At 43.8% G+C, this 26,272-nt stretch overlaps 1 protein-coding gene across 1 annotated transcript in view; it reads left to right on the top strand.

Annotated features, from left to right (window-relative positions):
* The first annotated feature begins 5,911 nt into the window (after positions 1 to 5,911).
* Positions 5,912 to 26,272, top strand: part of LOC144505199 (alpha-1A adrenergic receptor-like) — a 37,044-nt gene continuing 16,683 nt past the window's right edge. Inside the window, exon 1 of the mRNA XM_078231171.1 lies at positions 5,912 to 10,592. Coding sequence (XP_078087297.1) covers positions 9,629 to 10,592 — 964 coding nt within the window. The 5' untranslated portion in view covers positions 5,912 to 9,628. The remainder of the gene's footprint in view (positions 10,593 to 26,272) is intronic.

The raw sequence follows: 26,272 nt of genomic DNA, 5'->3' as shown, positions 1-26,272 counted from the left end.
TTACAGATCATTGGAAAGTCCATTAAACATCAAGAAGCAGTTTTCACCCACCTCCGCGCTGCTGCCTCTCTCCTCTGGTACTGGATAGTGACTGAAAACGTCTCAAGAAAGTCTCTCTCATTATCTTCCTAATACGAGGCATCTCCTTTATGGACTTTTCACTGATCGCCCCACGACTTTCGTTATGAAGAGCGGAAAGGATCGGGCAGCTTAAAAAGCCCGATCGGAAATTCCTGTGCCCCGGGACTTCCGCAGATTCCCCGCAAATGCTAAACACCCCGACACTCCCCTGCTCCGAGGACATGAGCCTTTTAAAGTGCGTCGAAAATGTGTCAGCAGGAAGACCATGCAGGTGTAAGATTTCTAGTATGTCCGATATTGGTTGCAAAAGTCCAATCGTCCATATAATGTTCACAAAATATTTCACCTTGAAGGGCCAGGACTTTAACTTTGTGCGTCTGTTACATGTGGAGGATTCTTCAATTCCAGCTTATTGCCTGAACCGAACACTATATATACCGTACCCATCACATTGCAAATCTCCCAGCATAGTTCAGCGTTTGTTTTAAAGGATTTACGCGAAATGTTAGCAAATATCGGTTTTAATTCTAAGTGATAATTACTGTTCGGCTTGATGAAATGGGTTGGGGAGATATACACAAATTGTTAATTGCAGGAAGCAGCGCCCATGGGTGCGGCGGTCACTGGGCCAATGGCCCTGTCTCACAGCCAGACTGTAACTACAGCAACATTGTCAACCTCCCATGCAATCGTTTAAAGGCGTTTGGGGGCGTATTAAATATTATTTTCAAATTGGAGGTGGCTAATTGATTTCAAGAATCAACTGCCACTGTATTGGCGGCCGTGTGAAGGCACGGGTTAAAGTGATAAAGATTACTAGAGCTATTCCAGAGTTAATCTGGAATATAAACGGCCTCATCCAAAGCCACGCTGTTAAATCAGTGCACGATGCACTTAAATGTAAAGTTTGTGTTTATTATAACAAGTTGAATTGCAGCCTGGACAGGCCAACCGAAGATTTTTCAGCAAATTCAAATATTCAGTCATTGTCAGAATTGAAGAAACAAGGAATCTTGGGGAGAAATTGTTTCTGCTGTTACTTCCGTTTACTTTCCTTCGGACACTTGCAAATTTCGAATTTCTCAATTCCCAAAGGTTTATCCCACACAGATAAATTATAAGAGTATTAATACCTTAACCATTGCCTTTTAATAACCACCCTTCGCTTAGCTGCTGGACAAGTAGCATTGATGAAGCAGCGGTCCAAGTGCTGCGTTTTGTGTTGTCTTCTGCAGACTCCATCCCACCTCAGCCCTCACTAACATCCTGTCAGTGTTATATAACCTGTCAATGCGATACACCCTCGGTGCTCAACACCCTGTCAGTGATATACACCTTGTCAGTGCAATATTAACTGTCAGTGTTATACACCCCCTCAGTGTTATACACGCTGTCAGTGCTCAAAACCCTGTCAGTGCTCTAAACCCTGTCAGTGTTATACACCCTGTCAGTTTTATACACACTGTCAGTGTTATACACCCTCTCAGTGCTATACACCCTGTCAGTGCTATACACCCTGTCAGTGTTATAAACCTTGTCAGTGCTGTACACCCTGTCAGTGTTATAAACCTTGTCAGTGCTGTACACCCTGTCAGTGTTATACACCCTGTGAATAATATACACCCTGTCAGTTTTATACAACTTGTCAGTGTTATACACCCTGTCAGTGCTATACATCCTGTCAGTGTTATACACCCTGTCAGTGCTATACATCCTGTCAGTGTTATACACCCTGTCAGTGTTATACACCCTGTGAATAATATACACCCTGTCAGTGTTATACACCTTGTCAGTGTCATACACCCAGTCAGTGTTATACACCCTGTCAGTGCTCTACACCCTGTCAGTGTTCTACACCCTGTCAGTGATATACACCCTGTCAGTGTTATACACCCTGTGAATAATATACACCCTGTCAGTGTTATACACCTTGTCAGTGTTATACATCCTGTCAGTGTTATACACCTTGTCAGTGCTGTACACCCTGTCAGTGTCCGAAATCCTGTCAGTGTTATACACCCTGTCAGTGTTATACACCCTGTCAGTGTTATACACCCTGTCAGTGTTATACATCTTGTCAGTGTCATACACCCTGTCAGTGTCATACATGCTGTCAGTGTTATACACCCTGTCAGTGTTATACACCCTGTCAGTGTTATACACCTTGTCAGTGTCATACACCCTGTCAGTGTTATACACCTTGTCAGTGCTCTACACCCTGTCAGTGTTATACACCATGTCAGTGTTATACACCCTGTCAGTGTTATACACCCTGTGAATAACATACCCCCTGTCAGTTTTATGCACCTTGTCAGTGTTATACACCCTGTCAGTGTTATACACCCTGTCAGTGCTCTACACCCTGTCAGTGTTATACACCTTGTCAGTGTTATACACCCTGTCAGTGTTATACACCCTGTGAATAACATACCCCCTGTCAGTTTTATGCACCTTGTCAGTGTTATACACCCTGTCAGTGTTATACACCCTGTCAGTGCTCTACACCCTGTCAGTGTTATACACCTTGTCAGTGTTATACACCCTGTCTGTGCTATACATCCTGTCAGTGTTATACGCCCTGTCAGTGTTATACACCCTGTCAATGATATACACCCTGTCAGTGTTATACACCTTGTCAGTGTTATACACCCTGTCTGTGCTATACATCCTGTCAGTGTTATACGCCCTGTCAGTGTTATACACCCTGTCAATGATATACACACTGTCAGTGTTATACACCCTGTCAGTGCTATGCACCCTGTCAGTGCTATACACCCTGTCGGTGTTATACAGCCTGTCAGTGTTCTAAACCCTGTCAGTGCTACACACCCTGTCTGTGTTATACACCTATCAGTGTTATACACCCTGTCAGTGCTGTACACCTTCTCAGTGTCCTAAATCCTGTCAGTGTTATACACCCTGTCAGTGTTATACACCCTGTCAGTTTTATGCACCTTGTCAGTGTTATACGCCCTGTCAGTGTTATACACCCTGTCAGTGTTATACACCTTGTCAGTGTTATACACCTTGTCAGTGTTATACACCTTGTCAGTGCTATACACCTTGTCAGTGCTATACATCCTGTCAGTGTTATACACCTTGTCAGTGCTGTACACCCTGTCAGTGTCCGGAATCCTGTCAGTGTTATACACCCTGTCAGTGTTATACACCCTGTCAGTGTTATACATCTTGTCAGTGTCATACACCCTGTCAGTGTCATACATCCTGTCAGTGTTATACACCCTGTCAGTGTTATACACCTTGTCAGTGCTATACATCCTGTCAGTGTTATACACCTTGTCAGTGCTGTACACCCTGTCAGTGTCCGAAATCCTGTCAGTGTTATACACCCTGTCAGTGATATACACCCTGTCAGTGTCATACACCCTGTCAGTGTTATACACCTTGTCAGTGCTGTACACCCTGTCAGTGTCCGAAATCCTGTCAGTGTTATATACCTTGTCAGTGTTATACACCTTGTCAGTGCTCTACACCCTGTCAGTGTTATACACCCTGTCAGTTTTATGCACCTTGTCAGTGTTATACACCTTGTCAGTGTTATACACCCTGTCAGTGCTCTACACCCTGTCAGTGTTATACACCATGTCAGTGTTATACACCCTGTCAGTGTTATACACCCTGTGAATAATATACACCCTGTCAGTTTTATACACCTTGTCAGTGTTATACACCCTGTCTGTGCTATATATCCTGTCAGTGTTGTACACCATGTCAGTGTTATACGCCCTGTCAGTGTTGTACACCCTGTCAGTGTTATACACCCTGTCAGTGTTATACACCTTGTCAGTGCTATACATCCTGTCAGTGTTATACACCCTGTCAGTGTTATACACCCTGTCAGTGCTATACACCCTGTCGGTGTTATACACCCTGTCAGTGTTATACACCCTGTCAGTGCTCTGAACCCTGTCAGTGTTCAAAACCCTGTCCGTGTTATACATCCTGTCAGTGTTCTAAACCCTGTCAGTGCTACACACCCTGTCTGTGTTATACACCCTGTCAGTGCTGTACACCTTCTCAGTGTCCTAAATCCTGTCAGTGTTATACACCCTGTCAGTGTTATACACCCTGTCAGTGCTGTACATCCTGTCAGTGTTATACACCCTGTCAGTTTTATGCACCTTGTCAGTGTTATACACCCTGTCAGTGCTATACATCCTGTCAGTGTTATACACCCTGTCAGTTTTATGCACATTGTCAGTGTTCTACACCCTGTCAGTGCTATACACCCTGTCAGTGCTAAACACCTTGTCAGTGTTATACACCTTGTCAGTGTTATACACCCTGTGAATAATATACACCCTGTCAGTTTTATACACCTTGTCAGTGTTATACACCCTGTCTGTGCTATATATCCTGTCAGTGTTGTACACCCTGTCAGTGCTATACACCCTGTCAGTGTTATACACCCTGTCAGTGTTATACACCCTGTCAGTGCTATACATCCTCTCAGTGCTCTAAATCCTGTCAGTGTTATACAACCTTTCAGTGTTATCCGTCCTGTCAGTGTTCTACACCAACAGTCTACCCCCCCCCCCTCATTAACACCCCAACAGTATTTTGCAACCTGTAAGTGTTATATAGAGTTTATCGCCCTCTCACTAACACCCTGTCAGTGGTGTACACCCTGTCAGTCTTCTACACCCTGTCAGTGTTCTACACACAAGTCACTACCTTGTTGGAGCTGTACACACACAGTCACTATCCTGTCGGTGTTGTACACACTGTCACTATCGTGCCAGTGTTCACAGTGTCAGTGTTGTACATACAGTGACTAAACTGTCAGTGTTGTACACACACAATCACTATCCTGCCAGTGTTATACACATGCAGTGTGTATCCTATCAGTGTTGTACACACAAGCACACACAGTGACTATCCTGTCAGTGTTGCACACACACGGTCACTCTCCTGTCAGTGTTGTACACACACACATTCACTATCTGTCAGTGTTCACACTGTCAGTGTTGTACACACACAGTCACTATGCTGTCCGTGTTATGCACACAGATACACAGTCACTGTGCTGTCAGTGCTATGCACACACAAACACAGTCACTATGCTGTTAGTGTTATGCACACAGACACACAGTCACTGCTGTCAGTGTTATGCACATACACACACACCTAGTCACTGTGCTGTCAGTGTTATGCACTCAGTCACAGTCACTGTGCTGTCAGTGTTATACACACACACAGTCACTGTGCTATCAGTGTTATGCACACACACACACAGACACACAGTCACTGTGCTGTCAGTGTTATGCACACACACACAGTCACTGTGCTATCAGTGTTATGCACACACACACACACACACAATCACTGTGCTGTGTAGCGGGATCTTTCTCTTTACTCCACTTACAGGCTGGTATTTGGGGGTCTGCCGATAGCTGTGTCTCTCTCTTACAGGCCTTGAAATTTCAAAGGCCGGGGAATGCTGCACTGGGGCAACTCCGCAGGAGAGAGCGCTGAACCAGGCTCACCGTTTATACCTGACCGGTAACCTGATACTTATATCACACAGCCATCCCAAAACCGCCACCAAGGCCTGAGTGGTTCTCTCCCTTGTTGGTGAGACAACGGCCACCCTGCACCCACTCCACTCGAGTAGGTCTCCAAGAGAGAGAACAGAGAGACTCTGTTCTTTCTCTCCTGACCAGCAGTCTCCCTTGAGTGAGTGGGTTCGAATCGCTCAGGTCACCCTCGGTTCTAGACTCCGGATTTATGGTAAGGGATATTGAAGCTGTGACCTCGTCAGAGTGCATTGATGAGAGAACAGGAGGCAAGACAAACTCCAAATGAGTTTCAAAACTTACAGTGATTTATTCAACAATAAAATCAACCTTTCCAATACCCCACCACACATGAATAAAACTTATACTTTATACCATCACTATGGGAGAAATGCTAACGGGTACAACGTAAAATCTTACTTTACACAGTTCAAAACAGGATTACTGAACTTTAAAATTACAATACATCGCCCCTCCCCTTGCCTCAACCTCTATCCTATCCTCGGGAGCTTCACAAGGTTGGCTGGGATACTCACAATTCTAAAAGGGGTTCCTTTGTGGTGGGCTCGAATGTCTTAGTGCAGGATCGAAACTGGGCTGCTGTTGGTCTTCACCTCTGCACATGAGCTTGCGATTCTGGAAGGGAGCTCGGTTTGGCTTGTCTGTCTCCCTTGATCTTAACTTCAGCCCAATTTAACAACCAACTTCCCTGCCCCCGTAGGTGATTTTCAAGGACAATGGGCTTTCGATCACCGGCAGTCTCGGTTTAATTGAGTCAAGTCCAAACACAAAAGGCTGGAACTACCTTGACCCCCGTTGGTCGTCATTTTAATGTCTTCTTAATGCTCCTCCAGAGCTTCCTGAACAGTATCCCATTAGTGGGATGGGTCTTCTTGTCTTCCGTGGATGGGTCGATTTCCGTGGCCATTGTCGCCCGGCTGGTCTGTTTACTGTTTGTCCATTGGCCTCCATCTCCCTTTGTCCTTCTGATGATTAGATCACTGGTGTGTCTGCCTTTCTGGCCACTTGCATATTCAGGGGGCTCACACCTTTTTCTTAGCACTGTCCAGGCAGGTTATGTTTGGCCTGCCGAGCCTTCTGGGAGGTTTTTATCAGCCAGCAGCCAGAGTTGGCCACTTTTAAACTGTCAGGTTTCTCCTGAGTCCTTTTAAAATATGGAGGATTGCCCTGAAACTTACAGCTGTCAGTGTGATACACACACACACAGTCACTATGCTGTCAGTGTTATGCACGCACACAGACACAATCACTGCGCTGTCAGTGTTATGCACACACACACAGACAACAGTCACTGTGCTCTCAGTGTTATACACACACACACAGTCACTATGCTGTCAGTGTTATGCACACACACACATTCACTGTGCTGTCAGTGTTATGCACTCAGTCACACAGTCACTGTGCTGTCAGTGTTATGCACACACACAGTCACTGTGCTGTCAGTGTTATGCACACACACAGTCACTGTGCTGTCAGTGTTATGCACACACACAGTCACTGTGCTGTCAGTGTTATGCACACACACAGTCACTATGCTGTCAGTGTTATACACACACACACAGTCACTATGCTGTCAGTGTTATGCATACACACGCAGACAAACAGTCACTGTGCTCTCAGTGTTATACACACACACAGTCACTATGCTATCAGTGTTATACACACACACACACACACAGTCACTATGCTGTCAGTGTTATACACACACACACACAGTCACTGTGCTGTCAGTGTTATGCACACACACACACATTCACTGTGCTGTCAGTGTTATACACACACACACAGTCACTATGCTATCAGTGTTATACACACACACACACAGTCACTATGCTGTCAGTGTTATACACACACACACAGTCACTATGCTGTCAGTGTTGTGCACACACACACACAGACAGTCACTGTGCTCTCAGTGTTATATACACACACACACACATTCACTATGCTGTCAGTGTTGTACACACACACAGTCACTGTGCTGTCAGTGTTATACACACACAGACACATTCACTGTGCTGTCAGTGTTATGCACTCAGTCACACAGTCACTATGCTGTCAGTGTTTTGCACACACACAGACAAACAGTCACTGTGCTGTCAGTGTTATGCACACACACACAGTCACTATGCTGTCAGTGTTATACACACACACACACACAGTCACTATGCTGTCAGTGTTTTGCACACACACACAGTCACTATGCTATCAGTGTTATACACACACACACACACACACAGTCACCATGCTGTCAGTGTTATGCACTCAGTCACTGTGCTGTCAGTGTTATGCGCACACACACAGACAAACAGTCACTGTGCTGTCAGTGTTATACACACACACACAGTCACTATGCTGTCAGTGTTATGCACTCAGTCACTGTGCTGTCAGTGCTATGCACTCAGTCACTATGCTGTCAGTGGTATGCACACAGACACACACACACACACAATCACTATGCTGTCAGTGTTATACACACACACACACACACACAGTCACCGTGCTGTCAGTGTTATGCACACACACACAGTCACCGTGCTGTCAGTGTTATGCACACACACAGTCACTATGCTGTCAATGTTATACACACACAGTCACTATGCTGTCAGTGTTATACACACACACAGTCACTATGCTGCCAGTGTCATACACACACACACACACTCACTGTGCTGTCAGTGTTATGCACTCAGTCACACAGCCACTATGCTATCAGTGTTATACACACACACAGTCACTATGCTGCCAATGTTATACACACACAGTAACTGTGCTGTCAGTGTTATACACACACACAGACAAACAGTCACTGTGCTCTCAGTGTTATACACACACACACAGACAAACAGTCACTGTGCTCTCAGTGTTGTACACACACACACACAGTCACTATGCTGTCAGTGTTATACACACACACACACATTCACTATGCTATCAGTGTTATACACACACACACAGTCACTATGCTATCAGTGTTATACACACACACACAGTCACTATGCTGTCAGTGTTTTGCACACACACACAGACAAACAGTCACTGTGCTGTCAGTGTTATGCACACACACAGTCAGTATGCTGTCAGTGTTATATACACACACACACAGTCACTATGCAGTCAGTGTTATACACACACACACAGTCACTATGCTGTCAATGTTATACACACACACATTCACTGTGCTGTCAGTGTTATGCACTCAGTCACACAGTCACTATGCTGTCAGTGTTTTGCACACACACAGACAAACAGTCACTGTGCTGTCAGTGTTATACACACACACACACAGTCACTATGCTGTCAGTGTTTTGCACACACACAGACAAACAGTCACTGTGCTGTCAGTGTTATGCACACACACACAGTCACTATGCTGTCAGTGTTATACACACACACACACAGTCACTATGCTGTCAGTGTTATACACACACACACAGTCACTATGCTGTCAGTGTTATGCACACAGACACACACACAATCACTATGCTGTCAGTGTTATACACACACATGCACACACAGTCACTATGCTGTCAGTGTTATGCACTCAGTCACTGTCCTGTCAGTATTCACCCTCCCCAATGCAGACTCGCTGATGTTTCTCCAAACGTTGAAAAGTCCTTCAGGCGGATCCTGACGTCACTCTGCTCCAGCACCTTTGACATCTCAGTGTTTTGTGCCTGGAGCAGTTTGTATAAAAGCGGCGAGCGGCAGGGAGGCAGGCACAGAGCGGAGCGGACACGGATCCCTACCCCAGGTACAAGTGTGTCCCTCACAGTGAAGCCACATGCTGCCGCCTGGCTGGAGAATGGTGTGTCCCCCAGCCCGGGACAGTTCCTGCAGCCTGCCCCGACCACAGCGGCTCTGGTGGCGGTGAACACTGTCTCGCCTCTCTCTCTGCCCAACAACTTTCCCTGCTCCTGCTGACTCGGGATGGCTTTGAGTGGCGGCACAGCCCGGCTGGACTGTCACACGGGAGCTTGAGATGGAGAATGATCCTTAACATGAATTCCGTGCAGGCTGCCGGGGGTCTGGAAAACCGATCCACTCCGGAGCCCCTGTTCCAGGAGGTGAATTGGACCAACATTTCCAACGGGAGCTTCCAGAACTCCAACAGCTCAGCCCCCCTGAGCCCGAGCAAAGCGGCAGTGCTGGGGCTGGTCCTGGTCCTCTTCATTCTATTCGCGCTGGTCGGTAACATTTTAGTTATCCTCTCGGTGGCTTTCAACCGGCACTTACAGACCACCACCAACTACTTTATCATCAACCTGGCGATCGCAGACTTGCTGCTGAGCACCACAGTTATCCCTTTCTCCGCCACGCTGGAGATTACAGGCTACTGGATCTTCGGGAGGGTGTTTTGTGATGTTTGGGCAGCGGTGGATGTGCTCTGTTGCACTGCCTCCATCATGAGCCTGTGTGCCATCTCCATAGACCGCTACATCGGGGTCCGCTACTCCCTGCGCTACCCCTCCATTGTAACAGAGAGGAAAGCAGTACTGGTGGTGCTAGGGGTGTGGCTGCTTTCCATAGTCATCTCCATCGGACCCCTCCTGGGCTGGAAGCAACCAGCGCCACCCGATGAACGCGAGTGCCAGATCACCGAGGAGGCCGGCTATGCCCTCTTCTCTTCCCTGGGCTCCTTCTACATCCCCCTCACCGTCATCCTGGTGATGTACTGCAGGGTCTACATCGTGGCCAAAAGGACTACCAAGAACCTGGAGGCCGGGGTGATGAAGGAGACCTCGGACTCCAGGGAGCTGACTCTGCGCATCCACTGCAGGAACATCCAGGACGACTCCATCGTCTCCAGGTCCAAGGGGCATCACCTGAGGAGCTCCCTCTCCGTCCGCCTCCTGAAATTCTCCCGAGAGAAGAAGGCAGCGAAGACCCTGGGCATCGTCATGGGTATGTTCATCTTGTGCTGGCTGCCATTCTTCATTGCCCTCCCCATTGGTAAGTAAACGTTCACTTTTCATAGAATCTCAGAATCCCTACAGTACAGAAGGAGGCCATTCGGCCCATCGAATCTGCACCGAACACAATCCCACCCAGGCCCTATCCCCACAACCCCATACGTTTACTCTAGCTAGTCCTCCTCACACCAAGGGGCAATTTAGCATGGCCAATCCACCTAACCCACACATCCTTTAGACTGTGGGAGGAAAACGGAGCATCCTGAGGAAACCCACACAGACACGGGGAGAATGTGCAAAATCCACACAGACAGTGATCCAAGCCGGGAATCGAACCTGGGTCCCTGGCGCTGTGAGGTAGCAGTTCTAACCACTGTGCCATGCCACCATGCAGCCATCAGTTTATTCATTAGTGTCACAAGTAGACTTACATTAACACTGCAATGAAGTTACTGTGAAAATCCCCTAGTCGCCACACTCTGGCACCTGTTCAGGTACACTAAGGGAGAATTTAACTTGGCCAATGCACCTAACCAGCTCATCTTTGGACTGTGGGAGGAAACTGGAGCACCCGGTGGAAACCCAGGCAGACATGGGAAGAATGTGCAGACTCCACACAGACAGTGACCCAAGCCGGGAATCAAACCGGGGTCCCTGGCGCTGTGAGGCAGCAGTGCTGACCACTGTGTCACCATACCACCCTAACCTAAAGATTATCATCTTCAGGATCCACCATTTGAAGAACGGATTCATTCTTGTTCTTCATCCCATGACCGCCACGTGGACATTGTAGCAAAAGTTCAGCTTGATGGAGCAACATCTTAATATTTAAAATAGTCCTTTTAGGGTCTTTAAGAGGGACATTGGTGATTTATATGCAGTACTTGTATTACTATCGCTCCCCCAGATTTATGGGTAAGAAGTTATTGGACGGCTTTAACTTTTGAGTTTTAGCGCAGCCCTGGCACCTTTGCCAGGCCGAATGCTACCATTCAGAGCTTGAATGAATCAGCTGAACTTCCCGAGTGTCGGATCTAGTAGATTTTCTGGACATTTATCTAATTTATGTTCTATTCGGAATTATTATTTCGAAGTTCAGATTCTGCGCCTTCCCCATGTCTTGTTAACTATGCGAATCAAGGTTTCATTTGAGTGAACCGGACAGGGGCGATGTATTGGGATTTATTACAAAATGACTGCAGCAATCATTATAAAGATCGAAATAGTTCACTTTTTTTGGAAATTTGTTCAGCCACAAAAAAATGTTTTGCGGAGTGCTGCACTTCTTCCCCCATTCCTCAATTAGCTCCGCTTTTTTAAAAGAACACTTGCATTCTTATAAATGAAATCAATGGTTTCATTAAATGTTACAGTTTTATCAAGATACAAACTTTTTTTTAAAAGGAAAAAGTCTTTACTGTAGGAACGTAAGCAGGGGGCGTTTAACCGAGGTTTCCACCATATCTTTGTTATATCGACCCACTTGTTGTTGGGCATCTGGAACTCCCTTCAGTGTAAGTAGGGAACCCGCTTTTGACTGAAGAAACACTTTCATTAACACTTTCATTAACATAGCAGTAGCTATTTCTGTAGGGAGGCTAAATCAAACCAGGGTGGTAATATACTCTAAATAACTTTCATTGAAGGTGTCCATTTCAACAGAACCCATTTCCAGTTCCATTCGAAAAATCTTGATCAGCATTAAATATTATTTCGTTCCAAACTCTCCATTATTTAAAATACAACAAAAATATATTTTGATATGGTGATTGCTAATGCCTTTGGGGAGGGAGTTTTAATTTGGAAACAGTGAGAAAGGGCTGAATTAATATTAACGGATAATACGGAATCGTGACCAATATTACTGGTTTGCTGTGAGTTATTCATCTAATAATGACTTAACGAATTCCTGAAGCTGGTACACTTGGATGTTATTTAAACAGAAAACATTACAGAAAAAGTAAATAAAAGAATGAAACAAGACAAAAGTGGGTAAGATAGTTCTAACCGTTGGTTTCCAAGAAGTCATCAAGAAGGCACTCACTCCCTTCAGTTGGAGCCTAAACTTAAATATATACAATTCTACGCGGATGTTTCCAACTCTTTTGTGGTATATGGATGTTCCTAAGCTGGAAACTTGCCCACATATTAACAAATATTAAGTACGTTCCCAACAAGACTCAGATAACCGCGTGACTGCATATTTAGCCCATTTAGTTTTTGCCCCGAAGCAGGATTGACGTCGGAGCCCATTAAGAGACAAACTCCATCTGCTGCAAGGGCTTCTTTCCTTGTTCCTCGTCACTATGAACCATTGGAGTACAGGATGGCACTGTGGTTAGCACTGCTGACTCACAGCGCCAGGGACCCGGGTTCAATTCCAGCCTTGGGTGACTGAATGGAGTTTGCACGTTCTCCCAGTGTCTGCATAGGTTTCCTCCGGCTGTTCCAGTTTATTCCCACAGTCCAAAGATGTTCAGGTTAGGTGGACTGGCCATGCTAAATTGCCCCTTAGTGTCCCAAGATGTGGTATGTTTGGGGTGGGGAGAGGACCTGGGTAAGTTACTCTGTCAGAGAGTTGGTGCAGACTCGATGAACTGAATGGCCTATTCAGCACCATAAGGATTCTATTCTATGATCACAGCACTGTGCAATGCGAACTTAAACGTTTCACAATATGAACAAGTTTAGCTGCATGATGCCAACATAAGAAACATATCAAACTAATCACCTATTACTCTGTCAGTGTAGATGTAATAATTATCTTGAATTTGGTGACACGCGTTTTGTTTACCACGCTAAAAAAAATCAAAACTGATAAGAGTCTTGAAATTGGTGCATTTGTAGGGTTAAAAATAACTTTACCTGTTGGAAATCTGAAACATAATCAGGAAAAATAATCAGCAGGTCACACAGCACAGAAACACAGAATTATTATGGCTCAGAAGGCAGCCATTTGGCCCATCATGCACGCACCAGCTCTCCAAAGGAGCATCATGGCTTCGTGCCATTCCCTTGCCTTTTCCATACCCCTGTACATTGTTTCTCAGGAAATTTGATGATAGTACTGAGGCTAGCTTTCAATTCCAGAAGTTATTGATTGAATTTAAATTCCTCCAGCTGCCCATGTCCCCAGATGACTTTGTTTATTAGTCCAGTGATGTTACCACTACACCACCATCTCCCCAAAGTTTAAAGCTTCTCATAGGCTGAATCTCCCTCTGGGATTTGATTTGCTCAGTAATTTGCTCTACTTTGGTCATAACCCCGCCTCCATGCCCTGTCCAAGTGTTCTAGGAACTACAATGCTGTTAGGATGGGTATTGACCTAGTCAAGCTGAAACTAATCTTTAATTTTGATCAGCTGCCATGATGGGATTTGAGCCCATGTTCACAGGATATTCTCCTGTGCCTCTGGATTACTAGTCTAGTGACATTACCGCTGCACCAACAGAGGCATTGACATTTGGGGAAGAATGCTTGTCACTTAACTCTATTAGGCTCGAAGAGCGTTAAAACAGGAGCAGAGCAAAGGAAAATGGTGGGAAGGGTCGGGGATAGGAGGAAAATGCATAAACAACAACTAAGGAATTATCTGTAAAGGCTTAAGTGGAGATGTTGAAAAGGCAGAACTGATATAAATACAAAGAGGTAGGAGAGATAATTCAAAGGCATTTATAATACATGGATAAAGTGTGAATGACTGAAAGAGGAGGAAATATGTAAATAGCTAAATAGCATAACCCGGAATCTCATCACTTGGCATCTCCTGATTGCAGTGTCTAACTGATTAGTCACATAGTATGGGTTCATTCCTGATAGAACTAATAAACATATGCTACAGCTGTCACTTTATTGAAACTGACTAACGTCTAATCTTTTTTAGAATGTGCTAAATTACAGTTATGTATACCTTCAAAGTATAGCTTCAGTCTTATTTTCAATGCAAATATTGAGCTAAATTCCAAAGAAAACATTGTTGACTTGTTTTGCATTGATTAATTGTCTGCTGATCAATATTAGCAGTGCATGTCATTTTTCGTGAGGATGCCAAAATCCCATTTAACTAATAAAAATGTTGGATAAGAGTGTATAAGTTCCTGTGTTTTTACATGAGCAGTTGAATCCAATGGACTATATGCCTGTATTACCTTTCGACTCAATTACTTCAGAGCCTTCTGGCTGCTGCCCCTTCCTCCACTCTTCATAAATTTGAGTATATCTAAAACTCTATTATTTGTACGCAATCCAACACCAAGTCGCACTTGTCCATCCTCCAGTTTACCTGAGATACAAACTCAGAATATTCCTTCTTGTGTTCCTCCAGAGCCTTACTTCTCTCTAGAATCTGTAACCTTTTTACCTCTCATACTGCGACAAGCTCCCCAAACTCTCCATTCCTCCATTTTATTTTAAAACCCTCCCTAAAAACTTTGTATTGATGTTCAACATGAATGTAGCTATATGAATACAACTTGTTGTGGTTTTCCTTTGCATATATGGAGCAGGGTAAATTATACCAATGATGATCCGTTCAATATATACATATATATATTCAACAAAGCTTTTTCTCACCTGTCCCCACTTACATGCTTCATAAACTAAGGATAGCTGCCCAACAACAGCATCCACACTAAAGGTCTGCAGCACCATTACTCAATCTTACCAAGCTCCACTAGTAGCTCATGCCTTAGAGGATTATCTTCATGATTTTCATCCTTATCTAATCTCATCCTCCATATCTCCCAAATATTCTCCAGCTGGTGACCCTGTTCCTCCTTCACAAACCTAGCTTTCGTCTCCAGCTCCACCATGAGTAGTCTCTTCTTCACTCACTGTATTCCCCTCCTCCCCCCCCCCCCCCCCGCCCCTGCCATCCCCCTCTCCCCAGAACTCCCTGTCTCCGAATCTTCAATTTGTGTCCTTCAGAAATCAACAACAGTTCATTGATTTTTTGGCTGTTGTTCTCCAGTTTGAATCCACATCCCCACTCCCATTCTCTCACCTGGTGACTGTTCGCACGTCCTGCACCATTCTGTAAGAAAATATAAATTGTTCAAATGACAGAATTACTCATTTAGCACGTTGTATTCCACTGAGTTTAGAAGGTGGGGATGTCAAAAGTCCCGTTTGACTCGGTGAGTTAGAAGGTGTTTAAAACAATTCCGTCGAGTAGATGCCGAGAAATTATTTCCTCTGGTGGGGAAATTCAGGAAGAAGTCTCACAACACCAGGTTAAAGTCCAACAGGTTTATTTGGTAGCACAAGCCACAAGCTTTCGGAGCACTTTTTCGGAGCAATTTTCGGGAAATTCAGAAGAGAGAACAATCTTAACATTAGGTAGGTTGGGAGCAAATTCCAGAACCCCTTTGAATGCCCTTTTCCTGGTCCCATGTTATACCTGGAAATCAATTATTTTAAGTCTTTGCGTTTTTCCCTCGATTTCAAGTTTATGTTTTATCAGGAGAATGGTATTCCTCTAACGTATCCCACCAAAATGGCACAGGAGGGAAGTACTTGCGATGTTAAATGAGAAAGATCGAATATTGGTATTCTTTGGGCGAATGTCTTTGTATAGAGGGCACGGACAATGAATTGACTGAATTGCTTTCGGACCTGATGCCAAAATGTTGGAACTTGTGAAGGAAGATAGAACCAGAAGCCAGTGTTAGATAACACCAGACCGGCACAGGTCATGGAAAACCAAAACATTATTCCATAAACAGTGGGGATTTTGGTTGTTTATTATCGAGCTGTCTTTCGGTGGAACTGTGAAAGGAATTTTTTAGGCGGGACAGTTTTATGGGTTCAGTGAGAAAGCACCACAAGGGTCTCTGAATCTACTACACCGGAGATTAATCCGGTGTAGAGATCTGTTGCCCATCGTCAGGGCTTTCTCGCGCATTTAGCGATAGAAATGGAATACTTTATAGCTCCCACGGGGGGATAATAAGTTATTCAATTCCCAGCAACGATTTCTTTGTTTACATATGGCTTGCTCATGCTTTATAATACAAACAGGACATTTCGTAAACTCTCTTTAACTCTGTGGTTAACAGCCTGTTACCGAGTAAATAAGAGGATTTGGACACTAACACATTGGGTACTTCAGAATATTTTAGCACATCATTCCACCCACTTTAGACCTCCAAGACGACAAAACGTTTCGCGGCGCTTTTTGGCTGTGTGAAAAGCAAGAGATCAAAACATTAATAGTTAATATTTTCCTTCATACTGTTGCGCGATAATTGTTGCTCTTGGGAACTATCCTCTCATGTCCCTGCAGCTGTAGCTTCTTAAGCAACAGTTTCCCATTAACCTTGCATTCAATCCTTCAGTGAAAACGGTTTCCCAAGTTTACAAAAAAGGTTCCAGATTTTTTTAAAAATCAAAGTGATTTGTAAAACGATGAATACATTCTCGGCTGTTTTATAATTTGACAATTTCCAATGAAAGGCGGGGGGGGGGGGGGGGGGGGGGGGGGGAGCAGAAACACTGCTCCTTGGTGTCACTTTAAACATTGGGAAGCTGGAATAGAATATCAGCAACAAAAGAAGAAAATAGTATTTGCTAATTCAATACTAAGATTCCACCCAGTGAAGGACCATTTCTGTATCTTGGCAGTTGCGGCAATGATTTTTTTTGCAGATGTTGCCTGTCAGGAACCTCCCAACCCTCTGCCCAATCCTCATGACACTGTAGTCTCCAGTCAAAGGGACAGCAGCCAAGGTCTTCCGTAACTTTTTATAGCAGAAAATGCGAATTGCTGCATTTTTGCAGAGCAGATCTTCACTGACCTTTAACCCAATGAACTAAGTAAAAATATTCAGCTCCGCGCTTTTTGTGCTGTTACATGTCACATTATTATAAAGCGTGCCAAAAACATTTCCATGGCTATTTTAATTGAGCAATATTCACTCAGTGGTTATTTTTCACTAAATGTGCAAAGTCTTTAGGTCAAATCGCGATGAGCCAACATTTAAAAAAAGCCTATTTGGGCAGGAAAAGTTCATTTAAGGCTCAAGAATACATAACTTGAACATCCCAGAATGATTCTACAATCAAAATAAGGAATAAAGAATTCAGGAGAAACTTCTTTGCCCAGGTCGTGGAACTCACTACCACCTGGAGCATTTGAAGCAATTGGATTTGATGCATTTAAGAGCAAGCTAGATATATACATGAGCGAGAAAGGAATAAAAGGTTATGCTGGAAAAGTTAGGTAAACACTGACATAGACTAGTTGGGCCCATTAGTCTACTTCTGTGTTGTAGGCTACGTATTAAAAGAAACTAAGCCCATGAGTAAGATACTAACACACAGACATCTACTTGGGCAACATGGTGGCACAGTGGTTAGCACTGCTGCCTCACAGCACCAGGGACCCAGGTTCAATTCCCAGCTTGGGTCACTGTCTGTGTGCAGTTTGCACATTTTCCCTGTGTCTGTGTGGGTTTCCTCCTGGTGCTCCAGTTTCCCCCCGCAGTCCGAAAGACGTGCTGGTTAGGTGCAGTAGCTATGCTAAATTCTCCCTCACTGTCCCCAAACAGGTGCCAGAGTGTGGCGACTACGGGATTTTCACAGTAACGTCATTGCAGTGTTAATGTAAGCCTACTTGTGACACTAATAAATAAACTAAAGAGCACAGTATACTTTAAACAGTTAGTGGCAGTTAGGTAAACTCCAATAGATATGTTTCCTGGTCTTTCTGACTCCTGCTTTCTTCTGTATTTCATTTGTAAACTGTTAATACACATTGTAAAGGTTGGATTCACTGTAAAACCACACTCCATACAGTAGTTAAATGTATTTTCTTTTTTATGTATGCTCAATACCTCTTTTACAAAACAGCAATAAAAAGCAATAAAAAGCAGTAAAGCCTTATAATAATCACTCTGAAAGTAGGTGTCACATGGGCAAGATATTCATTGATTAATTCATTCACTGAACTTTACCTTTTATCTTCGAGTTTTAGTATAAGCAATCCATTTAAGTCAGAGCAAAGTCTGTTTTGAATGACCGTTAAATTATGACAGTAAGTGCTTGAAATGCGTATAGTTACAGTACAGAAATAGCACGCAGCTGTTAAAGAGAAACAGGGTGCTGTTCAGAATTAACTAGGCACAAATTGTGAAAAGTGCTTCAAAACATTTATTAATTTATGTTAATAAGTGAATACTAGCACGAGTAAAACGGAAGCAAAACTGCAAAATTCGGAAGCAAATTGCACATAAAGAGGCAATGTTCACTTCATGCAATTTTAAGTTTACTTTGTAACAATGGACCTTTGGTCAGGACTATGTATGATTTCTGTTTTCTCTTTCCCTCTTTTCTGTAATACTCCATTAAGACCATTTTAGGCAGTGAGTCATTTCTGGAAACCATTTCATAGCAACTATAGATGCAATGCGTTTGCAATGTTACCATGGCCTAACAAGTTTATTGTATAATTGTCAGGCTTCTATTTTATTATTTCCCTAGACTTGTGTAGCCAGTTTTACTTCCTTTGGACCTGTGGTTGGTGGATAATTTAAATTAAATTATCTTAAATAGCAAAGATGATTGCATTGACAAGATGCCATACGAGCTGACTGAAAAGTTCTTCTTGGAAAAAAATCTGAAATTGGATTGATTAGAGTGGAGAAGGATAAGTATTCAAGAACTATAGTCTAGTAATCACACTGACATTTACCTACCTAAATATACATCATCGGAAAGTTAATTGTATCTTGGAATTAGGTGGCAACAACAGTTGTAATGCAAGCTGAACAATTATAAATCATTTCATGCATTCAATGGAAGAAAGGCAGATGACAGGTTAACAGGTTGTTCACCACATGGCATTACTTATGCATTGTGTCATAAAAAGAGATGTGTGAGAGCTCACATCACCACACTGAATCATAGCAGAGTATGAATTTCTCTGCCAGCTTGCATAGAAATATTATTAATGGGTCAAAGATTTCTTTCTTTTCGTAACCCGAGCAATGTCATTGGCCTGTTTTAAAAATAACATATTTACTATGAATACTGGGGAGGAAATTTTCATAAACAAATTACTGCACTATGTGTGAAAATATATAACTGTAGAGCAATTTGTCGTTGTAGAGTTTTGCCTGCAAATATGTGATAAGGTAATGAGAACAATGCATACTTTGCCATAACTATAGAGCAGTGTGGGTCAATATACATTGCTGTTACTATAGAGCAGTATCTATCAACATATTATACTGTCATTATAGTGCAGTATGCAGCATAAATTACTATAATTGTATGTGTATTGCAAAATATTATGTCTGTTATTTTAAATATGTAAGCATATATCTGTGATTATGTATTGCTATAGTTATAATGTACGTGTAACTATAAAGTTGTTTCTATTACTATGTATTGTTATGATAGTCATGATGTGGAGAGGCCGGCGTTGGACTGGGGTGAACACAGTAAGAGTTTTAACAACACCAGGTTAAAGTCCAACAGGTTTATTTGGTAGCAAATACCATTAGCTTTCGGAGCACTGCTCCTTTGTCAGATGGAGTGGAAATGTGCTCTCAAACAGGGCACAGAGACACAAAATCAAGTTACAGAATACTGATTAGAATGCGAATCCCTACAACCAACCAGATCTTAAAGATACAGACAATGTGGGTGGAGGGAGCATTAAGCACAGGTTAAAGAGATGTGTATTGTCTCCAGACAGGACAGCCCGCAAGACTTGTGCTCCAGACAGGACAGCCCGCAAGACTTGCGGGCTGTCCTGTCTGGAGACAATACACATCTCTTTAACCTGTGCTTAATGCTCCTTCCACCCACATTGTTTGTATCTTTAAGATCTGGTTGGCTGTAGGGATTCGCATTTTAATCAGTATTCTGTAACTTGATTTTGTGTCTCTGCGCCCTGTTTGAGAGCACATTTCCACTCCATCTGATGAAGGAGCAGCGCTCCGAAAGCTAATGGCATTTGCTACCAAATAAACCTGTTGGACTTTAACCTGGTGTTGTTAAAACTCTTATTGTTATGATAGAGCAGTGATAGTGCAACTATAATGATAGAGTTCTCTGTTATTTTAGTGATAGAGAACTCTATAGTTATAGAGTTATGTGTGCTAATATAAAATCATAAACACGTCTCAAATATTAAGAAAAAGAAACTATAAGAATTCTGTCTTCGTAGCTCTTGCAAAATCCATTTCCTTTTGGCATTAAATCATAACTGTTATATATTACAAAGCAGTGCATCTTGTGATATTGTTTAGTTGCACTACTTAAATAAGCAAAAGCAGCAGCAAGATTTATTATAGTTAGATGGATTTCTAATCAGAGTAGAAGTGCTGATATGAGTGTGGATTCTATAATTAATAAAACAAAATTGTTGTATAGATGTAATAGTGGCATTATAAATCATTCATTGAATGAATGTATGGTCCTCCAGAACTAAACATGAGTTTGAATATGTGAATGCATGGTACTGTGAAGCTAGATTAGTTTGTATGGTGTAGTGTTACATCAGTTTCTAATGAAAATATAAAGAACTGTATCTATGGGTGGAATTTACAGCTTCTTCCCTGTTGCCATCAGACTTTTGAATGGACGTACCTCGCACTCAGTTGATCTTTCCTTACACCTTAGCTATGACTGAATATATTCTGCACTCTTTCCTTTCCTTCTCTATGAACGGTATGCCTTGTCTATATAGTATGCAAGAAACAATACTTTTCACTGTATACGAATACATGTGACAATAATAAATCAAATCAAATCAAATTCCACCCACCCACATGACCAGAAATTCCCACCGGTTCAATGGACCTTTCAATTGTTCATCAAATTATCCATCCCGCCCACATAGGGACCATATAATTTACCCCTATGTAGCAACATGATCCCCAAGGCATCTGAAAGCCAAAATAACCAAATTTATCCAGTGACCGCCAAATGAAGAAATGATTTATCCTTATGCTTGGCTGGAGACAATACACATCTCTTTAACCTGTGCTTAACCCTCTCTCCACTCACATTGTCTGTACCTTTAAGACTTGATTACCTGTAAAGACTCGCATTCCAAACATTATCTTGTAAATTGAGTTTGTGTCTATCTAGTTCTGCCATAAAAAAATTCAAAGACTCTGCTTGCACTTCCATTTGAGGAAGAGAGTTCCTGAGACTCACGAGCCTTGACAGAAAAAAATTCTCCTCATCTCTGTCTTAAATGAACTTCTTACTGTGTTTACCCCAGTCCAACGCCGGCATCTCCACATCTTAAATGAACAACTCCTTAATTTTCAACAGTGTCTCCTAGTTCTAGATTCTCCAATAAGAGGAAACACACTCTCCACATCCACCCTATCAATATCTCTCAGGGTCTTAAGTATACTTGAATATGTTGCTTTCAAACTTAATATAGAGTTCTATTTTATAATGATAAGGCATGTAAAATCGCTGGCACCAATACACCCCACCGTGATGAGCTCAATGCATTCTATGCCCATTTTGAGCAAGAGGTCACTGAGAGCGTGCCCTCCATCCCGGAAGCCTAGAATGAACAATGTATCCAAGGTCACCATTGCAGGCATCAGAGCTGCCTTCTCGAAGGTCAACCCATGGAAAGCAACTGGCCTGGATGGGGTATGCGGATGAGCTCTCAGATCTTACGCGAACCAGCTGGCAGGGATATTTGCAAACGTCTCCAACCTCTCTTTACAACAATCTGAGGTCCCTATCTGCTTCAAGAAGATGGCCATCATCCTGGTACCAAAGGAAAACCAGGCAGCATGCCTTAATGACTATTGTAAGAAGTCTCACAACACCAGGTTAAAGTCCAACAGATTTATTTGGCAGCACTAGCTTTTGGAGTCTCGCTCCTTCATCAGGTGAGTGAGGACTTGTGTTCACAAACAGGGCATATACAGACACAGACTCAATTTACAAGATAATGGTTAGAATGTGAGTCTTTACAGGTAATCAAGTCTTAAAGGTACAGACAATGTGAGTGGAGAGAGGGCCAAGCACAAATTAAAGAGGTGTGTATTGTCTCCAGCCAGGATAGTTAGTGAGATTTTGCAACCCCAGGCAAGTCGTGAGGGTTACAGACAGTGTGACATGAACCCAAGATCCCGGTTGAGGCCGTCCTCATGTGTGCGGAACTTGGCTATCAGTTTCTGCTTAGCGATTCTGCGTTGTCATGTGTTGTGAAGGCCGCCTTGGAGAATGCTTACCCGAAGATCAGAGGCTGAAGGCCCGTGACTGCTGAAGTGTTACCCAACAGGAAGAGAACAGCCTTGCCTGGTGATTGTCGAGCGGTGTTCATTCATCCGTTGTCGTAGCATCTGCATGGTCTCCCCAATGTACCATGCCTCGGGACATCCTTTCTTGCAGCGTATCAGGTAGACAACGTTGGCCGAGTTGCAAAACCTCTGGGGAGAGGTAATTATGATGCGATTAGGCAAAAATTAGGGGGCATAAGATGGGAACAGAAACTGTCTGGGAAAGGCACTAATGAAAAGTGGAACTTTTTCAAGGAACAAATACTGTGTGTCCTTGATAGGTATGTCCCTGTCAGGCAGGGAGGAAATGGCCGAGTGAGGGAACCATGGTTCACAAAAGAGGTGGAATGTCTTGCAAAAAGGAAGAGGGAAGCTTATGTAGGGATGAGGAAACAAGGTTCAGATGGCTCGATTGAAGGTTACAAGTTAGCAAGGAATGAGCTGAAAAAGGGGCTTAGGAGAACTAGGAGGGGGCATGAGAAGTCCTTGGCAGGTCGGATCAAGGAAAACCCCAAGGCTTTTTACTCTTATGTGAGGAATAAAAGAATGACCAGGGTGAGGTTAGGGCCAGTCAAGGACAGTAGTGGGAACTTGTGTATGGAGTCAGTAGAGATAGGAGAGGTGATGAATGAATCCTTTCCTTCAGTGTTCACCAAGGAGAGGGGCCATGTTTTTGAGGAAGAGAAGGTGTTACAGGCTAATAGGCTGGAGGAAGTAGATGTTCGGAGGGAGGATGTACTAGCAGTTTTGAAGAAACTGAAGGTCGATAAGTCCCCTGGGCCTGATAAAATATATCCTAGGATTCTTTGGGAGGCAAGGGATGAGATTGCAGAGCCTTTGGCTTTGATCTTTGGGTCCTCACTGTCCACGGGGATGGTGCAAGAGGACTGGAGAGTGGCGAATGTTGTTCCTCTGTTTAAGAAAGGGAATAGAAATGACCCTGGTAATTATAGGCCGGTTAGTCTTACTTCGGTGGTTGGTAAGTTGATGGAAAAGGTCCTTAGGGATGGGATTTACGACCATTTAGAAAGATGCGGATTAATCCGGGATAGTCAGCACGGATTCGTGAAAGGCAAGTCATGCCTCACAAATTTGATAGAATTTTTTGAGGAGGTAACTAAGTGTGTTGATGAAGGTAGGGCAGTTGATGTCATATACATGGATTTTAGTAAGGCGTTTGATAAGGACCCTCATGGTCGACTTATGATGAAAGTAAGGAGGTGTGGGATAGAGGGAAAGTTGGCCGATTGGATAGGTAACTGGCTATCTGATCATAGACAGAGGGTGGTGGTGGATGGAAAATTTTCGGACTGGGGGCAGGTTGCTAGCGGAGTGCCTCAGGGATCAGTGCTTGGTCCTCTGCTATTTGTGATTTTTATTAATGACCTAGAGGAGGGGGCTGAAGGGTGGATCAGTAAATTTGCTAATGACACCAAGATTGGTGGAGTAGTGGATGAGGTGGAGGGCTGTTGTAGGCTGCAAAGAGACATAGATAGGATGCAAAGCTGGGCTGAAAAATGGCAGATGGAGTTTAACCCTGATAAATGTGAGGTGATTCATTTTGGTAGGACAAATTTAAATGTGGATTACAGGGTCAAAAGTAGGGTTCTGAGGACTGTGGAGGAACAGAGAGATCTTGGGGTCCATATCCAAAGATCTCTGAAGGTTGCCACTCAAGTGGATAGAGCTGTGAAGAAGGCCTATAGTGTGTTAGCTTTTATCAACAGGGGGTTGGAGTTTAAGAGCCGTGGGGTTATGCTGCAACTGTACAGGACCTTGGTGAGACTACATTTGGAATATTGTGTGCAGTTCTGGTCACCTCACTATAAGAAGGATGTGGAAGCGCTGGAAAGAGTGCAAAGAAGATTTACCAGGATGCTGCCTGGTTTGGAGGGTAGGTCTTATGAGGAAAGGTTGAGGGAGCTATGGCTGTTCTCTCTGGAGCGGAGGAGGTTGAGGGGAGACTTAATAGAGGTTTATAAAATGATGAAGGGGATAGGTAGAGTGAACGTTCAAAGACTATTTCCTCGAGTGGATGGAGCTATTACAAGGGGGCATAACTATAGAGTTCATGGTGGGAGATATAGGAAGGATATCAGAGGTAGGTTCTTTACGCAGAGAGTGGTTGGGGTGTGGAATGGACTGCCTGCAGTGATAGTGGAGTCAGACACTTTAGGAACATTTAAGCGCTTATTGGATAGGCACATGGAGCACACCAGGATGATAGGGAGTGGGATAGCTTGATCTTGGTTTCAGATAAAGCTCGGCACAACATTGTGGGCCGAAGGGCCTGTTCTGTACTGTACTGTTCTATGTTCTGTGTTCTAAGTACGTACCGTGTACCTGGTGGATGGTGTTCTCATGTGAGATGATGGCATCTGTGTTGATGATCTGGCACATCTTGCAGAGGTTGCTGTGGCAGGGTTGTGTGGTGTCGTGGTCACTGTTCTCCTGAAGGCTGGGTAGTTTGCTGCAGACAATGGTCTGTTTGAGGTTGTGTGATTGTTTGAAGGCAAGAAGTGGGGGTGTGGGGATGGCCTTGGCAAGATGTTCGTCTTCATCGATGACCTGTTGAAGGCTCTGGAGAATATGTCGTAGCTTCTCCACTCCAGGGAAGTACTGGATGACGAAGGGTACTCTGTCCACCGTGTCCCATGTTTGTCTTCTGAGGAGGTCAGTGCGATTTTTCGCTGTGGCGCGTCGGAACTGTCGATCGATGAGTCAAGCGCTATATCCTGTTCTTTTGAGGGCGTCTTTCAGCGTCTGTAGGTATCTGTTGCGATCCTCCTCATTTGAGCAGATCCTATGTATACGGAGGGCTTGTCCGTAGGGGATGGCTTCTTTAATGTGTTTAGGATGGAAACTGGAGAAGTGGAGCATCGGGAGGTTATCCGTGGGCTTGCGGTACAGTGAAGTGCTGAGGTGACCATCCTTGATGGAGATGCGTGTGTTCAAGAATGCAACCGATTCCGGTGAGTAGTCCATGGTGAGTCTGATGGTGGGATGGAACTTGTTGATGTCATCATATAGTTGTTTCAGTGATTGTTCACCATGAGTCCACAGGAAGAAAATGTCATCGATGTATCTAGTATATAGCATCGGTTGAAGGTCCTGTGCAGCGAAAAGGTCTTGTTTGAACCTGTGCATAAAGATGTTGGCATATTGAGGTGCGAATTTGGTCCCCATGGCTGTTCCGTGTGTCTGGATGAAGAACTGTTTATTGAAGGTGAAGACGTTATGGTCCAGGATGAAGCGGATGAGTTGTAGAATTGCATCTGGAGATTGGCAGTTGTTGGGGTTGAGTACTGAGGCAGTTGCAGCAATGCCGTCTTCGTGGGGGATGCTGATGTAGCGTGCCGAGATATCCATTGTGACGAGGAGTGCTCCTGGTTCAACTGCTCCATGTGTGCTGAGTTTCTGTAGGAAGTCCGTACTGTCGCGACAGAAGCTGGAGGTT

Source organism: Mustelus asterias, chromosome 16 (genome assembly GCF_964213995.1).
Source record: "Mustelus asterias chromosome 16, sMusAst1.hap1.1, whole genome shotgun sequence".
Taxonomy (NCBI): domain Eukaryota; kingdom Metazoa; phylum Chordata; class Chondrichthyes; order Carcharhiniformes; family Triakidae; genus Mustelus; species Mustelus asterias.
The sequence above is the reverse complement of the archived record's forward strand: the minus strand, read 5'-3'. Positions and strand labels throughout refer to the sequence as shown.